Source organism: Dendrobates tinctorius, unplaced genomic scaffold (assembly GCF_039654945.1).
Source record: "Dendrobates tinctorius isolate UK_male_01 unplaced genomic scaffold, ASM3965494v1 ptg000250l, whole genome shotgun sequence".
Classification (NCBI taxonomy): Eukaryota; Metazoa; Chordata; class Amphibia; order Anura; family Dendrobatidae; genus Dendrobates; species Dendrobates tinctorius.
The window spans coordinates 11,760,028-11,776,462 of NW_027361917.1; the positions used below are offsets into that span (position 1 = coordinate 11,760,028).

General features: G+C 44.5%; 1 protein-coding gene across 2 annotated transcripts in view; it reads right to left on the bottom strand.

Moving 5' to 3' along the window:
* NINL (ninein like) overlaps positions 1-16,435 on the bottom strand; it is a 232,276-nt gene that overhangs the window by 43,355 nt on the left and 172,486 nt on the right. Inside the window, exons 18-20 of one of the 2 annotated variants that reach the window (XM_073557474.1) lie at positions 12,220-13,602; positions 5,597-5,701; positions 5,273-5,342 (exon numbers count right to left, since the gene is read on the bottom strand). In XM_073557474.1, coding sequence (XP_073413575.1) covers positions 5,273-5,342; positions 5,597-5,701; positions 12,220-13,602 — 1,558 coding nt within the window. The remainder of the gene's footprint in view (positions 1-5,272; positions 5,343-5,596; positions 5,702-12,219; positions 13,603-16,435) is intronic. The other variant, XM_073557475.1, reaches the window with a different exon arrangement.

Consider the following 16,435-nt stretch of genomic DNA (forward strand, 5'->3'; position numbering starts at 1 on the left):
AATGGAAGTACTTTTACCAGGCATAAAACCGGTTTGATCAGGATGTATGAGATTCAATATAATGGAATTCAATCTGGTAGCTAGAATCTTGGTAAAAATTTTATAGTCCACATTCACTAGTGAAATGGAACGATAGGATCCATATTCTAAAGGGTCCTTCCCCTCTTTCCGAAGCACTATGATATTAGCCCCGTAAAAGGACTCAGGCATAGAATTCCCTTCCCATTTTCCCCGAAATACCTTCACCAAGAGTGGCGTCAATATATCCCGATACTTCCTATATAGTTCAATAGGGAACCCATCAGGCCCAAGGGCCTTCCCAGAGGCCATGTCTGTCATAGCATTATCTATCTCTTCTGCGGTGAACCCAGCGTCCATACGGGCTCGTTGTTCCGAATCTAATGTGGGGAATGATATATCTGACAAATAGTCTAAACACTCCAAAGTGTCAAAGTCACTTTTAGATTCGTATAGCGACCTGTAGTAATCCTGAAAACAGCCAAGAATATCCTCTGTCGAAGACACCAGTGTACCGTCCACCCTACGAATCTGCAATATCGTATTTGTGGTGCTGTGCTGGAGCACCAGATAGGCCAAGAATTTGCCAGTCTGGTTCCCCAATTCGAAATAGGATTGACGGGTGAAGAATAGTTTGCGATTAGATTTAGTATTCACATGTTGAGTGTATAACCTTTGGGCCGCCAGCCACTCAATCCTGTTCCCGCTAATTTGGTTAGATACATAAGTTGCCTCTGCGTCTTTCAGTCGTTGCTCCACCTCGTCATCCCTCCCCGCGGTTACCCGCTTAATATAAGAGATCGTGGAGGACAAACAGCCCCTCAGGTATGCCTTAAGGGTGTCCCAGAATAGATTAATATCTTGGGGTTCCGGGTGGGACGCGATGAAGCAATTCAACTGATCGATCGTTCTCTCGGGAGACCCCATCAGTTTTAACCAGAAAGGATTTAACTTCCAAGCTTTCCCACTGTTTACTTGCCCATATTTGAGTTTAAGGATGACCGGACTATGGTCTGAGATTCCCCTACTTCCATCCTCTATATCAGCCACCCAAATTGCCAGACCGCCAGAACCAAATATATAATCTATGCGTGATAGAGAGCGTTTAGTGAATGAGTGACAAGTGTATTCCTTTAACTCAGGGTGACGCACCCTCCACAAATCCAACCACCCACCACCCCCTATAAATGATGACAACGGGGTTGTGGTCGTTGGAGAGGACCCCCCAGTCGCTTCATCATTCAGCCTCAATTTATCCAGGCGGTTGTTCATGACCATATTAAAGTCGCCCATACAAATAAAATCTGCGTCTGGGTAGTTAAGGGCAAAACTCATTGCCTTCTGCAGGAGGGATATTCGAGCCGGAGGGGGGGTTATAAATACATAAGACCTCATACTTCCTGGTGTTTATCAATGCGTGGACAAAAATAAAACGACCCTCAGGATCCCTCCGAGTTTCCCTTGCTTCCCATCTGACGTCTTTATGTACCAACAGCGAGACCCCCCTCGAGTAGCTGGTATGGAATGTATGGGCAGACCATTGTACCCAGGGCTTCTGCACGCACCGCGCCATATCCCTAGTCAGGTGCGTCTCCACCAAGGCCACAATGTGAGGGCGATAATGTCTGACCTGTGAAAAGACCTTGATCTTTTTCCGAGGAGTTTTTATTCCCCTTACATTCCATGTCATACATATTAACTCCGACCTCATATGTTACTCCGCTGAACATGGTGCATAGGATTACCCGGGCAAAGTTTAGAGACATCACCTAGAGATTGAAATTGTGGCCAACTGCGATTATAGCCTAAAAAATACCAAAAACCACTACGGAAAAAAAACAAAGTGAAAAAACAACAAACAACATAGGAGCAGAGTCCTGTACTCCCATCATAAAACAAACATGGGGATACCATCACTGATCCTAGTGTCCGGTATTGTTGGTGACCTGGACGTCTTCGAGTAGAGCTCCAATCAGCCGATTAAGAGAAAAATACCAACAAGCAATAGATGCATTAGAATTCTTTTTCAGCAGACCCTCCATGGGATCGTAGCCACTCCTTCGCCTCCGCCGGGTCTGTAAAAAACAAAGTAGAGCCTTCGTGGACCACCCGAGCCGGGCCGGGTAAATCATCGAGTACACAATATTCCTCTCCCGTAGATGTCTTTTGACCTCCGTAAAATGCGCCCGTTGTTTCTGGAGTTCCGCAGAGAAATCCGGGAAAATAGAGATCGTGTTGAACTTGATAGGACTCTTTGGCCGCGCCAGTCGTAGAGCCACGTCTCTATCCCTGCAGTTGAGGATGCGCGCCAGAAAGGGTCTAGGTGGGGCTCCCGGAGGAAGAGGCCTAGCGGGGACCCTGTGAGCCCTCTCCACCGCAAAGATTGAGGAGAACTCGTCGCCCAAAGTAGTTTTAAGCCAGTCTTCCAGGAACTGCTCCGGATGTTGTCCTTCCGATCGCTCCGGCAGGCCAATAATTCGGATGTTGTTCCGACGCATTCTATTCTCCAGGTCATCTGCTTTTTGCCTCCACGCATTCATGGAACCCGCCACTTTCGTTAGTTTAGCTTCCATGGGTGTGATGGTGTCTTCTACCTGGGATACCCGCGTCTCCACCTCCGTAATGCGGCCCTTCATGGCCTGCACGTCTTGTCGGAGGCGTCCCACCTCAGTGTATACATCCTCTATCTTCCCAGACAGAGACGTCCTAGATAAGGAGATGGCCTGCATGAGTTGTTCAGACGCCTGTTTAAGGGTTAATTCCTCCTGCTCATTCTCCTCCCCACCCTCAGAGGGGCGGCTCTTACGCTGAGCTTGTGAGGGATTATTTTTATTGGGTCTTGAGCCCTCAGCGTGGTCTAATCAGGCATATTCCTTCAGCCTTTCGGCCGCTGTTCCAGACCCCTTAGAATGACTCACTTCAGCACGATTGGGCACAGCCGGGTAGCAGAAACAGTGCACGCAAAGCCCGAGTCAGGGCTACAGATGGGCATAATGGTCGAATGGTGGCTGCAGGGTCTCAGGAGCAGCGCAGACCCGCAGCGTTACTCAGGGAGGCAGTGTCCAGATCCAGGCGGCAGACAAGGAGAGAGACCCCCAGGACCCCACAGGGACACCAGCCAGAAAGGGATCCAAGTCCCTACAATGATGGTGCTGGCAGGGCAGGCTATATAGCAGAGGGGGGAGCGCGGGGCCCAATCTTCCAGGGCACACACCGCCTGCTCCCCTCGATCAGTCAGAATGTGCTCTCACCTTCCTGTTGCTCCTCCAGCGCTGCAGTGAGGGAGCCCGGCGCCGCGTCTCTTACAGGCTGAGCGTGCGCCTCCAATATGGCCACCGCCCCGAGCAGGCCCCGCCGGCCGGATCCTTACAGCTGCGGGCTCTTAACAATCCAGCCCCGCACTCCCACGGGGGTCCAGGAGTGTCCCGAGGGGCCAGAGGACAAGCAGATATCAGCAGAGGTAAGGGTCTGCTGACCGGGAACTTTTCAGGATGGCAGGAGCTCTTAGAAGCACGTCCTCTCCGCAGCGCTACAAAGCCAAGCCCCCAGGTTATCCAGAAATTTGAAGAAAAAAAAAATGTATGTTCAGTAAATGCACTCAATACTTGATTGGGGCTCCTTTTCCCATCAATTACTGCATCAACGCGGCGTCGCATGCAGGCGATCAGCCTGTGGCACTGCTGAGGTGTTATGGAAGCCAAGGTTGCTTTGGTAGCAGCCTTCAGCTCGTCTGCATTGTAGGGTCTGGTGTCTCTCATCTTCCTCTTGACAATACTCCATAGTTTTTCTATGGAGCTAAGATCAGGCGAGTTTGCTGGCCAATCAAGCACAGTGATACTGTTGTTTTTAAACCAGGTATTGGTACTTTTGGAAGTGAGGACAGGTGCCAAGTTCTGCTGGAGAAGGAAATTTCCATCTCCAAAAAGCTTGTTGGCAGAGGGAAGCATGAAGTGCGCTAAAATTTCCCGAAAGACGGCTGCGCTGACTTTGGTCTTGATAAAACACAGTGTACCTACACCAGCAGATGACATGGCTCCCCAAACCATCAATGATTGTGGAAACTTCACACTAGACCTCCAGGAGCTTGGATTATGTGCCTCTCCACTCTTCCTCCAGACTTTGGGACCTTGATTTCCAATTGAAAAGCAAAATTTACTTTCATCTGAAAACAACACCTTAGACCACTGAACAATAGTCCAGTTCTTTTTCTCCTTGGCCCAGGTAAGACGCTTCTGGAGTTGTCTGTTGGTCATGAGTTGCTTGACACAAGGAATGTGACAATTGTAGCCCATGTCATGGATACATCTGTGTGTGATGGCTCTTGAAGCAATGACTCCAGCAGCAGTCCACTCCTTATGAATCTCCCCCAAATTTTTGAATGGCCTTTTCTTAGCAATTCTTTCAAGGCTGCAGTTATCCCGGTTGCTTGTGCACCTTTTTCTACCACACTTTCTTTCCACTCAACTTTCCATTAATATGCTTGGATTCAGCAATCTGTGAACAGCCAGCTTCTTTAGCAATGATCTTTTGAGGCTTACCATCCTTGTGGAGTGTGTCAATGACTGCCTTCTGGACATCTGTCAAGTCAGCAATCTTCCCCATGATTGTGGAGCCTACTGAAACAGACTAAGGGACCTTTTTAAAACACTTAGGAAGCCTTTGCAGGGTTTTTTTGTTAATTATTCTAATTTATTGAGAAAATGACTTTTGGGTTTCCATTAGCTGTAAGCCATAATCATCATTAACAGAAATAAACATTAAATAGATCACTCTGTTTGAAATGACTCTATATACCGTATATACTCGCTTATAAGCAGAGATTTTCAGCCCATTTTTTTGGGCTGAAAGTCCCCCTCTTAGCTTATACGCGAGTCATATACCGGGGTGTCGGCCAGGGAGGGGGAGCGGGGGGTGTCTGAGATCATACTCCCCTCTCCTGGCATGTCTCTGCAGCCCCCCGTGCTTGTTCCATGTTCGGCGCGCTGTTCTTCCTGCTTTCAGAGGTCACGTGGTACCGCTCATTAGGCTCATGAATATGCGCATATTCATGAGTCTGAGCGGTACCACGTGACCGCATAAAGCAGGAAGAACAGCGCGCCGAACATGGAACAAGCACGGGGGCTGCAGAGACATGCCAGGAGAGGGGAGTATGATCTCAGACACCCCCCGCTAAATTAACTTTTTGATGATATTCTAATTTTGTAAGAAGCACCTGTATATAGATGTCAACCTGAAACCATCTGCTATTTCTCACCTGCTTGTTTAGGTCTTCCAGTTTTCCATGTGTTATATTTGTTTCTGTACGGAAACCCTCCATCTGGATTCTAAATTTTGTACAATAGAAAGAAAATACAAAGTTATTCTACTCGCTCAAACAAAATTATAATTGCACATTCAGAGATAATGATGTTATAATCTTTCAATATTGAAATGCATAAGAGAACATGATTCAAAATGCTTAATTAAGATAGTATATTATAGAATAATAGTATAATGAAGTATAACTTCACTGGTTATTCTCTATGGTAGCACATTTTGCACTTAGTCTTTAGTTCTCATGTATGGAGTGAATTATTACCTGTACTTCTTATTCAGATCTTCTAGATTTGTGATTTCTTGCTGGAGTCGCTCTACTTTATTCCTCAGGAAGATGTTATCTTCAGACAATCTGTCGAGCTCCATCCTACATAAGATCGAATGAAGAAAGACCAATGATAACCCTCTTTTTCAGTAATAAAGAAAACGTCTTCCTACTTTACAAAAGACACAAAACAATGCAAAACATAAAACATATATAACAAAAAAGAGACAAAACAGGATGCAAAGCATCCCAGGTACAAACAAGTCCTTCAGTAGAATCCCCCCAAAAAATGGAGGCAGCAAACCATAGCCCATATGGCAATATTTCGTTTCAGAAAAGTGTGAACCTTTATCAAGCAAGACAAAATGCAAGTGCAGAGTCCTTAAGGCAAGCAAATTATCAAAGTATTTAGCAGCAATTACAGTGAGGAAAAAAGTATTTAGTCAGCCACCAATTGTGCAATTTCTCCCACTTAAAAAGATGAGAGAGGCCTGTAATTGACATCATAGGTAGACCACAACTATGAGAGTCAAAATGAGAAAACAAATCCAGAAAATCACCTTGTCTGATTTGGCAAGATTTATTTTTACAACTATGGTGGAAAATAAGTATTTGGTCACCTAAAAACATGCAAGATTTCTGGCTCTCACCTGTAAATTCTTCTTTAAGAGGCTCCTCTGTCCTCCACTCATTACCTGTAGTAATGACACTTGTTTGAACTTGTTATCATTATAAAAGACACCTGTCCACAACCTCAAACAGTCACAAGCCAAACTCCACTATGGAGAAGACCAAAGAGCTGTTGAAAGACACCAGAAATAAAATTGTAGCCCTGCACCAGGCTGGGAACACGGAATCTGCAATAGGCAAGCAGGTTGGTGTGATGAAATCAACTGTGGGAGCAATAATAAGAAAATGGAAGACATACAATACCACTGATAATCTCCCTCGATCTGGGGCTCCACACAAGATCTCAAAATGATCACAACAATGGTGAGCAAAAATCCCAGAACCATACGGGGGGACCTAGTCAATGACCTGCGTAGAGCTGGGACCATCGTAACAAAGGCTACCATCAGTAACACATTACTCAGATCCTGCAGTCCCAGACATGTCCCCCTGCTTAAGCCAGTAGATGTCTGTGCCTGTCTGAAGTTTGCTAGAGAGCATTTGGATTGTCCAGAAGAGTACTGGGAGAATGTCATATGGTCTGATGAAACCAATGTAGAACAGTTTGGTAAAAACAAAACTCTTGTTTGGAGGAGACAGAATGCTGAGTTGCAGCCAAAGAACACCATACCTTCTGTGAAGCACAGGGGTGGAAACATCATGCTTTGGGGCTGTTTCTGCAAAGGGACCAGGATGACTGATCCATGTACATGAAAGCATGAATGGGGCAATGTATCGTGAGATTTTGAGCGCAAACCTCCTTCCATCAGCAAGGGCATTGAAGATGAAACGTGGATGGGTCTTTCAACAAGCTAATGATCCCAAGCACACCACCAGGGCAACGAAGGAGTGGCTTCGTAAGAAGCATATGAAGGTCCTGGAGAGGCCTATCTAGTCTCCAGATTTCAACTCCATAGAAAACCTTTGGAGGAATTTGAACGTCCGTGTTGCCCAGCGACAGGCCCAAAACATCACTGCTCTAGAGGAGATCTGCATGGAGGAATTGGCCAACATACCATCAACAGTGTGTGCCAACCTTGTGAAGACTTACAGAAAACATTTGACCTCTGTCATTGCCAACAAAGGATATTGAAAATATGGAGATGAACTTTTGTTAATGACCAAATACTTATTTTACACCATAATTTGCAAAATAAATCTTGCCAAATCAGATAAAGTGATTATCTGGATTTGTTTTCTCATTTTCACTCTCATAGTTGTGGTCTACCTATGATGTGAATTACAGGCCTCTTATTTTTAAGTAGGAGAACTTGCACAATTGGTGGCTGACTAAATAAACTTAATTCATGTACAGTGAGGAAAAAAAGTATCAAAATAGTTACCGTATATTAATGACACGCCGATATCGGCGCTATATTTTGAATATGAATGGGGTGAGTCACGTAAGATATTAATCATGTACAGTTGTTTTTGATTATCAATTGAAGTACTTTTTTGTTTGTATGATTGTATTAATTTTGAGTAACACCAATTTGCACTTAACTTGCTAATACATTTATTTTTACAATGTGATTATGTAAATCATGTTTTGACTATGGTAATACACTTAATTCAGGTAATTGCTGCTAAATACTTTGATTGGTTGCCTTAAATACTCTGCACTTGAAATTTTGTATTACTTGAAAAAGGTTCACACTTTTGAACTGAAACATCGCCATATGGGCTATTAAATAGCACTATTTTTTGGAATATTTATATTTATTACACACACACACGCACTCATATTATATATAATGGGTTCTTTTGGTAGCTTAGTGGAAGCTCATTATTCCAGGTATGTTCAAATCTGAAAAAGTAGTTCAGTACGATTATAAATACTTTGCTACTGTGTTTTTATACATTTTTTTAAAGTAATTTAATATACATAATTGTTAGGTTCTCATCCTATTGATGCAGAAAACAGAGGACTATCATTAGAAGAGGCTACATTCTTTCTTTCCTATACAGAACACTGACCTGCATCTTCCATCTCAGAAAGGAGCATGTGGCACTCTGTGGTTGGTCCCGTTATAGGGGGCACTGTGTGGCTGGCCCCGTTATAGGGGGCACTGTGTGGCTGGTCCCGTTATAGGGGGCACTGCGTGGCTGGCCCCGTTATAGGGGGCACTGCGTGGCTGGCCCCGTTATAGGGGGCACTGCGTGGCTGGCCCCGTTATAGGGGGCACTGCGTGGCTGGCCCCGTTATAGGGGGCACTGCGTGGCTGGCCCCGTTGTGGCGGGCACTGCGTGGCTGGCCCCGTTGTGGCGGGCACTGCGTGGCTGGCCCCGTTGTAGCGGGGGCACTGTGTGCGTGTAGTTGGCCCCGTTGTAGGGGGGCACTGACTGTGTGGTTGGCCCCGTTGTAGGAGGGCACTGACTGTGTGGTTGACCCCGTTGTAGGGGGGCACTGACTGTGTGGTTGGCCCTGTTGGAGAGGGGCACTGTGCAGCTTGCCCCGTTGTAACGGGCACTGTGTGGCTGGCCCCATGGTAGCGGGTACTGCTTGGCTGGCCCCGTTGTAGCGGGCACTGCGTGGCTGGCCCCGTTGTAGCGGGCACTGCGTGGCTGGCCCCGTTGTAGCGGGCACTGCGTGGCTGGCCCCGTTGTAGCGGCACTGCGTGGCTGGCCCCGTTGTAGCGGGGGCACTGTGTGCGTGTAGTTGGCCCCGTTGTAGGGGGGCACTGACTGTGTGGTTGACCCCGTTGTAGGGGGGCACTGACTGTGTGGTTGGCCCTGTTGTAGGGGGGCACTGTGTAGCTTGCCCCGTTGTAACGGGCACTGTGTGGCTGGCCCCTTTGTAGCGGGCACTGCTTGGCTGGCCCCGTTGTAGAGGGGCACTGTGTGTGTGGCTGGCCCCGTTGTAGAGGGGCACTGTGTGTGTGGTTGGCCCCGTTGTAGCGGGCACTGTGTGGCTGGCCCCATTGTAGCGGGCATTGCGTGGCTGGCCCCATTGTAGGGGGGCACTGTGTGTGTGTGGTTGGCCCCGTTGTAGGGGGGCACTGCGTGGCTGGCCCCGTTGTAGCGGGCACTGCGTGGCTGGCCCCGTTGTAGCGGGCACTGCGTGGCTGGCCCCGTTGTAGCGGGCACTGCGTGGCTGGCCCCGTTGTAGCGGGCACTGCGTGGCTGGCCCCGTTGTAGCGGGCACTGTGTGCATGTCGTTGGCCCTGTTGTAGGGGGCAATGCGTGCATGTGATTGCCCACGTTGTAGAGGAGCACTGACTGTGTGGTTGACCCTGTTGTAGGGGGGCACTGTGTAGCTGGCCCTGTTGTAGGGGGGCACTGTGTAGCTGGCCCCGTTGCAGAGGGCACTGTGTGGCTGGCCCCGTTGCAGCGGGCACTGTGTGGCTGGCCCCGTTGCAGCGGGCACTGTGTGGTTGTAGGAGTCCCAATTTGATTAAACCAAAGAAGCCAACTAAGCAAAAAAATATTTTCCTTTACTATAATTGTACATGTGGTGTACATTTTTCCACATTGATTTGCATGCAGAATATCCACAGTATAATACAGCGCAAATCTTATTTTCACGTTGTGAAAATTTTCTGTGCAAAAAAAAAAAATCTGCATGATGTTCATGCTGTGTTTGGAATTCATCCCACTACAGCGAAGATAACCCAGGGAAATCCACAACAAAATCCACATCACACATTTGGATATTGCAGCAGAAAAATTCAAAGCAAATCTGCCACTTGTGCATTTACCCTAAAGGCATATTCCCATCTGAGACCAGCATTTCCACAGAATTACACAGTAAATGACAGACATAGCCTCCAAAAAGGAGCAGTCAAGATGGCTTATATGCCAAAAATATCTTAGATGGTAATACTGGGGTAACTGGGTTGATGTATTAGAGTTTGGCTATTAGGTGCCCTACCAATTTAGAGAACAGAGAAATTGTGTGACTTTAGTTCAAATTTATTTTTTTATTAATTGTTTTTAAGTGAATCTGTCAATAGGATGTACCATCTGCTGTCAATACGGGTAGGCAGGTCATAGGAAGCTAAGTGATGAGCAAGTAGCATTGTTGCTCGGATGTCCGCGAGCATGCTCGGGTGATCGCCGAGTATTTTGGCGTGCTCGGAGATTTAGATTTTGTCATCTCAGCTGCATGATTTGCAGCTTATAGACAGGCTGAATACATGTGGGAATTCCCTAACAAACAGGCATTCCACACATGTATTCAAGCTGTCTAGCAGTCGGAAATCATGTAGCTGAGTCGATGAAAACTAAATCTATGAGCACGCCAAAATACTCGGAGATCACCCGAGCATGCTCTGGAAAACCCGAGCAACAAGTATACTCGCTCATCACTAGAAGCTAAATAAAATGATACCTTGAAATCTGCGATTCAATAACTTGTTCTAGAGAAATCCACTTTATTTATTTATTTTTAAAATATGTAAATGAGCTGTTAAGATATATGGGCTGGGCATAGATCTCCCAGAGACTCTGCCTCCAGAGCTTATTTTAAATGAAAGGGGGAGTTACCAGTGTGAGGCAAGTAACACCTGACAGTCTGCTCCACTAATTTACATGTCTCACACTGGTAACTCTCACTTTCATCTAAAATAATCCCTGGAGGCAGATTCTCAGGAGAGCAGTGTCCGGCTCATAGATCTTACTAGCTCACTTACATATTAAAACAAAGTGGATTTCTCTGGAACCAGACATCTGATAGCAGATCTAAAGGTTTAACGTTATTCAACTTTATGACGTGCATGCTCATAGAGACGGCTTAAGAGAGCTGAGTCTACTATCTGATTCCCTTTAAGAAACGTTAAGAATAAACCACTGTTTTTACATTATGGCTGAAAGCACAACCAACAATGAATTTTCTTTCTGTACTGACTGAATGTGAGAGCAATAGGAAAGGAGTAGGACATGACAAAATTCATCCAAGCCTGGTATTTTGGCTTGAGAAGACTCGATATAGAGAAATAATGCTATACATTTAAATTTTTTACAAAAAGTTATAACATTCCTTGATAAAGCCCAACAGTTGACTGAAAAACTAAAATATAAAGATATCTTTTGATATTCACAAATTCACAATGAATGTCCAGTGAAACTCCAAATGTAATCGCCGTTTCAGGTCCCTGTGTCTGCTTCTGTCTCTCACTGGCTCTTCCTTCCTCCTCCTACCTCTCCATAGACTTATGAGCATCAACTGCCAGCTCATTCTTCGGTGAGCCTATAAATTTGCTTCTCTGAAGACAGATTTTTTTTTTTTACTAACTAATTGTGAGGATATTATCAGTTCACAAGAAGAAAGAAGACATATTACAAAGTTAGTTATTTTCACTAGCACTTGATTTCTATCAGAAAATAAACTCTTTAAGTGCTCACATATCATCCATACACACTTTACAATCAGGAGATGAAATTACTGGTATTGATGTTCTGAATATGAACCGTGAAGTCCAGACTGGCTGCGGGTCTACTGACCGGAGCCGAAAAGCATATATGACTAGGAGGATGTCAGGAGACCTGCAGCCGGTCTAGACATCCAGGTCTGTACTCGGACAGTGAATGTTGGGCGTGTGAATCCAACCTTACTGAATGATGGATATTGACTTCCACAACTAAAGAACATAAACCTAACAAAAAAGGATTGACTTCATAGATTGTTTGTACATGCATGTATAACTACGGTAATAATAAATAAAGCAATATATAATAATAGATTGAAATTAATTATTTTAGATTTATGTGGTTAGTAAGATTAAAAGTTAAGTGCACAACAGAAAAGGGGGATGCCTTATAGAAAATTATCAGAATCACACTGCCGGTTGAATCTAAAGAACATAAATACTCAATGCAAAATACAGAGGAGAGGCAATACATATAAAGGGCCTTACATATCTTGGAGTGGTCAGTGGTGCAGTTAGTAAAGTGTGAGAAGCTCTTTGCATTTCATTGAAAGCTAAGTGGAAAAAAAAATCCCATAGTCTAACCTGTCATCTTGATAAGCAGAGGTCTGTTGCTCCAGTCTTCGTACCAAGTCTTCCAGTTCAAACAACCTGTCTTTCATGTAGTTCTTCTCAGTCTCCATTTCTTCCTTGGCTTCCTGGACTTGCTTGTTTGCCCATTCTTCCATTTGTTGGCCTCTACTCCGAGTATCTTCCATTTGACACTGCAGATCTCTTATTTCCTCTTCACTGCTCTTCAGATGTTGGAGTATCATAGCATTTTTGGCTACAAGATCTCCTACTGTGACAATTCCAGTCTGGGACTCACACATATTTTTAAGCATGTTATTTCCATTAAAATCTTCCTTGGCTGCCATAACTTCTTCCTCTGCGCTCATTAATTTCAGCTTGTAATCCAAGTTCCCATTGCCAGCAAACCCTGCCACCTGTGTCTCTAGATTTTTCTTCTCGGTATCAGGCAATTGAAGCATTGATTCCAACGTCTGCACACGTTCTCGGCTTTCCTGCAACTGAGAAATTAATTCTTTTGCAATGCCCTCAGAAAGCAGGCATTTGTCTGCCCTAGTTTCCAACAAGCTGCTTAGATGTGCTTTTTCTTCAAATCTTTCTCGTTCTTTCATAAGGGTCTGTTGAGTCTTTGTCTGCTCCGGCAGCCGGGCTCTCGGAGAGGTTACCAAGCCCTCTTGTAGCTTTATCAATGTGTTCTCCTCTGCCTCATGTAAAGCATGTCCTTCAGCCATGTCTAGAGAAAAATAATCCTGCCTGTATTGAGTATGGGAGCTTTGGTTACACCTCTTGTGCCTTTCTGCGAGATGTTCACTTGAAGAGCCGCTATCCGTGCCTCCATTAATCAATGGTGGATTTTCCTGAAAATAGTGTACATCACATACGAGTTCCCCTGTATCTGCTCTATCATTCGCAGACAGCAGTGGATGCAATGGCAGGTTTATATTGGCTTCAGTCATCTCGACACAAGGATCACAATGTCCTTTCTCTGCCAGCAGTTGCCGTTTTCTCGTAAGGATGCAAGAATTTTTAGCTTCTACCAACAAAGTATTTAAACCATCAATTTCCTGGTTGAGCCCCTTAATGTGATCTCTATAGTGGGATTCTAGCCTTTCCTTCTCAACAGCAAATGATTTACAAATTGCAGCTTGGTCCTCATTGTGCTCTTCCACCAGTCTGAGCTGATCTTTTTTCCACTGTGCAATTAGGGTCTTCTCCTTTCCTTCCCACTGGTTTATCTCAGTGATGTGGTCTTGTATTAATGCATTCTTCTCAGAGTCGTACCTTGTCAGATACTCGTCTTTCTCGCGGAGGTGCTCCTGCATTAAATACTGGCAATGTTCTGTATATTTTGCTTCAATCTGAGCCAACTTCTCAATAACTTCATCTTCTGTCTCTTCCCTATAGATAAATGGACGTTCACCTGAATTAAACAAATTATGCATTCATTTCATAGAAACCTGCCTAAGTGCCTGATATACATCAGATAAGTAATATAGATAAAATAAATCTTCTTCAGCCCAACCATTCAAGTTATAAACTTCCCCGTGGACTTTTGTTTATATAAGCATTAGTATTACCAGGAAGTACGGTGTCTTTTTGGCATGTTTGTTTAGGATATGGCATAAACCTGCAATGGGAGTTGCATGCTACTGTAGGCACATACAACTTTGTAGCCTTATGCCAACCATGTGGCTGTAATGCGGCTGACATAAGGCATCCTATCGCAGTCTGATTCAAAATCTACAAACGTGAAAAATAGATCCTTATGATATGGTTAAGGGCTGTTTAGAGGGACCAACATCACAATATGACCGATGGGCAGAGCAAGCAAATGATGCGTACCGAGCGAGGTTGTGCAGAAAGAATATGGCTGTTAAAATTAACACGCATTACAGCTATTTGAATGAGGCCTTATGCTCATCATACACAACAGATAGTTGTCTGGCTGGACATTTATTGTCCTGGACGCCACGATACACATGCACGTTTGTCTCAGAAATGCATTCATATGTTTTCAATAAGAAGGGTGGAGAAAGCCACTGCCAGAGATCTTCGGTGGTGGCTTATCTCCCCTGAGAATAAAATATGGCAATCATCACACTGTCAGATTCTTATCCCCTTTGACATAATGTGTCAAAGTAGCGCTGGTAGACCCACAAACACATCAGATGCTTGTGTTACAGTCAATGTGTACATGGGCTATTAATCCGTTTCTTGTACAGACCGTGCAAAGATTTTACAAGATCTGGAACATTTTGTTTTCTCATAAACTGTTTTAATGGAAAAATATATCCAGAAATTCTATGTAAAAATAAAAGAAAAAACAATCTGGTTGTCAGAAAACTTCCCTGGGTAAATCATAAACATGGGTCAAAATTTGCATATTCTTTGTTATCTTCCTGACGTACCATTTCGTTAGACGACTGAAGCAATTTTGAAGCAATATTATCTGGACAAATAGCAATAGATGAGACATTCCAAAGGGAGCATGGAACATAGAGAAGCACAACATTCAGGCAGTGTCAAAGCCTTAGTATTTTACAGTAAGCGTTTAGTAATGGACAGGTAGTAGCATAAGACGCATAGAATATCATTCCTGAACATCGTGCATAATATACCCGATGTCTCTGTATATGAATGCCAGCCTGGTGATTTCTGGGTGCCTGAGCAACAGCACTGCCAGATCTGCTGGCTGCATTTCACACCATGACTTCACTGGCAGGAGACACAGTGGTATATGTAATGGGAGATACATTCTTACAAGGGAATACATTTAGGGGATTTACCACTATAATATATTAGCAGTGCTTATTCAGGATCCTTATAATGTTTTTAATGATGGCTTTATGACAACTGTTACATCAAAGTGTGTAAAAATAATGTTTAATCCTTCGGCGTGGGTACCTGGACTAGTCCAGGAGCACCTTCACTTGTCCCTGCAGTTCGCTGGTATAACAGCCCAATTGACAAACAGAGGCTGATTGACAAGCCGGCATGTGAAAAGAAGGACAAGAGGGACGCTGCTGTGAGCGCGATACCACTGAACTGCAGTCATGAGTGATGACGTTCCAGGACTAGTCTGGGTACCAGCGTGACGGGATTCAACATATTTACATACATTTATTACAATTAACTTTCAATGTATCATTAAAAACATTAAAAGACTCAATAAGTGCCCCTAATACAGTATTGAGATAAAGCCCCCTGACAAGTCTCCGAGATGGTGTCCAAAATGGCCACTGTCACATATTTCAAGCTTCAACTAGTCACATGAGGATTAGTTGTCTGAAGAAATATTGTTTGAAAGCGAGGCCTCTGAGAGATGTCAGAGCAAGCTGCTGTCTGGCTTGAGAGCAGCATCGTGAATGAGCAGAACTTTCCTCACTCAGCCTGACAGGTTTACACGGAGACAGCTGAACCAGAAGAAAAAATATAAAGCTCTCCTCTGCTGACTGAGCAGAACGGGCTTTTTTTTTCTCTCCGGCTTCAGTCCTGCTTCGTGTTCAGTTGTAAGCCCGTTCTGCTCAGTCAGCGTGAAAGGTTTACAGAAAAGCACAGAGACTGAGTAGAATGGGTTTACAACCGAACACAGAAAAAGACTGAAGCAGGACAGGAAAAAGCCCATTCTGTTCAGTCAGCTGAGGAGAGGTTTATTTCTCCTGCCTCAGCCCTGCTCCATTGTAAACCTGTCAGACTGAGTGAGAAGCTTAGTTAGGCTCATTCACTTGCTATAGCAATGCTTATAGCCATCAGTCTAGAGAAGTGTTCCTTCACATAACACATCTTAATGTGGCCTAGTAGGACGGGTTGCAAACAAATATGGGATGGCCACTATTGTTCTATAACTTCTCAGAGAAGCCCTTTAAGAATAATTGCTAAATCGTCAACTAGGAAAATAGTAGAGCCTTTATTACTGACAAAAGCAATGGAAAAAACCTGTCATTTCTATTAAAGTTACTTGCTGTAATCCAACCACCATGAGACTGCCTGTAATTTGAGTTTTGTAAGAACCATTGGAACCCCCTAAACGTAAAGGGGTTGTTCTCTTTTATTTTAACAGATCTGTTTGAATCATGACTTTGTGACACTTTGTACGTATTGCAGGTTCTTCTCCTGCACTCACTCCTGCGACTAGACCTGTCCATCAGCCTTCTACAAAGTCAGCTTTTTCATGTGCAGCGCTTTTTTTTTTTTTTTTTTTTAATTGCAGGATATTGATGGACAGATCTGG